We start from the raw sequence: 1,893 nt of genomic DNA, 5'->3' as shown, positions 1-1,893 counted from the left end.
ACCAGACCAGATTAAAATCTCCTGGGATTAAGGATGGATAACATGGATTTAAATGTTTGTCACAGTATTTTCTGGAATTTATTGAATAATAAAAGTGATTATATAGAAAGTTTAAACAGGGAAAAGGTCAAAGAAACACAAATAACTTAGAAATGATGGAAAATGTCATTTCAGATTCATTCAGTTTGTCACTAAGCAGATAAAAATAATCTGCATTCAGTTAAACATTGACATTAATTTCTGCTATAATGGAAACAATAGTTGAAAGTCAGAGATGAAGAAGTTTCCAGATGATCAGATCATCTCCAGTTTCAATCTGATCAATAAGATTTTATTGGACTTTGATCTTCATCACTGAGATCTTCATCGGTTCGATCTTTAATGTTTTATCAGTGGTGAAATATGGAAACATCCTGTCAGTGAAGGTGTGTGTGAAGGTGTGTATGTGTGTGTTAGGATCCAGATCAGAGAAGGACAGTTTTCCTCTGTCCCAGTCCAGATTCACTCTGATCCTCTGGAGATTCTTCTGGACTGAGAGACGAGTGGAAGGAGCTGGAGGAGAATCTGTTGAATATTCACCTGAAGAGAAAAATATAACGAACAATCCAGACTTTATGACTCCCTTCCTCTTAACAGACTCTTCTAACACACCAAGGCTCCAGTGTAAACTGTCTCCAACATCAACATCCCAGCTGTGGTTCCCTGAATTAAAACCCTCAGAACTCAGAACAGACAAGCGCCATCTATCAAATCTCTCTGGATTATCAGGAAGTTGCTGTTTCTCTCCTCTCCTCCCATTGGTCAGATCATCAGACAGATGGACTAATGGACCAGCCGTGTTTGGGTCCAGAACCAGAGGAGTGTAGGTCACCATGGTCTCCATGTTGCTCCAGATGTTGAAGGCCAGGTTGCCCAGATGTTTGGCCTGGTCCACACCATGTTGTTTCCTCATGATGGTTATTTTGGCTCCAGTCTCTCCTGCAGTAAAGCACCCAGTCAGCATGAAGAAGCATCTTTCCTTTCTCATTTCTAAACTATGATGCTGGATATTGTGCTTAATCTTAATGAATAAGAAGTGAAAGATTCATGTGGAAACACTCAGGTTTTGGGTCTTCTCAAAAATAAAGACACAGAAAAATAAAAACATTAAATTCTAAAAATTGTGGAAAAATGTAATTCCAAAAGAAACGGTTTAAAACAAATATCTGCATGTTCCACAATTCTTTCACAATTATAATTAAATTTCTCACAGTGGGAAGAATCTGAGCTTCTTTCTCAGAATAACACCAAATCAAGCATTGACTTTAAATGTTTAATGTTTTTCTGCATGTATACATCAATGACAAGCAATGTTGGTAATTTTGTAAAATATTCAAATTTTTAGCACAAACTTCCACATTTTACAGACCTTTTGAATTTCTGACAATATAAAAATCCATAGAAAAAGAATCATATGCCTCCATCGTGTAGTCATCCTGTTTGGCCACATGATGGAGCCAAACCCACCTCATCTGGACCAGAAACAGTTTCACTCGGTGTGATTCATTTCAGATCAGTTTGTATTTCTATCAATTTAAACAGTTTCATCAGTGATCAATAATCCAGTCCTGCCAACCAAATGTAATAATTTGCTCCCAACCAAAAGTCTTCTGGTTATTTCTTATCCTCTGGTTGCTAATAACTATCTCAGTATAAGACTGACTTTAGAAATGTGATCCAGATGCATTCAGTCTGGATGCTCCCATTTGCTCCCTCCTTCATTATGCTGAGCTCTTGTTTACTTCATTCATGTTGTGGAAGCATAAATGTGTTAAAGGAATCTGACATGCATGGACACTGTAGTTAAACTACCTTCATATTGTGCTGTAGTTGGTATGGATGGTGAGGCTGTAA

General features: G+C 37.5%; 1 protein-coding gene across 1 annotated transcript; it reads right to left on the bottom strand.

The window, feature by feature from the left end:
• Positions 1-217: 217 nt before the first annotated feature.
• Positions 218-952, bottom strand: LOC106942943 (nuclear factor 7, brain-like). Its single transcript, XM_015026297.1, has one exon. The coding sequence runs from the start codon at positions 950-952 to the stop codon at positions 332-334; it is 621 nt and encodes a 206-aa protein (XP_014881783.1). The 3' UTR covers positions 218-331.
• Between the last annotated feature and the right edge of the window lie 941 nt (positions 953-1,893).

The sequence above is a fragment of the Poecilia latipinna genome, unplaced genomic scaffold (assembly GCF_001443285.1).
Source record: "Poecilia latipinna isolate Pla-1442-1.1 unplaced genomic scaffold, P_latipinna-1.0 Scaffold4706, whole genome shotgun sequence".
NCBI classification, from domain to species: domain Eukaryota; kingdom Metazoa; phylum Chordata; class Actinopteri; order Cyprinodontiformes; family Poeciliidae; genus Poecilia; species Poecilia latipinna.
The sequence above is the reverse complement of the archived record's forward strand: the minus strand, read 5'-3'. Positions and strand labels throughout refer to the sequence as shown.

What these genes read in the sequence shown, in the direction of transcription:
- LOC106942943 (XM_015026297.1), bottom strand. Translation starts at nt 952, where the DNA reads ATGAGGAAACAACATGGTGTGGACCAGGCCAAACATCTGGGCAACCTG.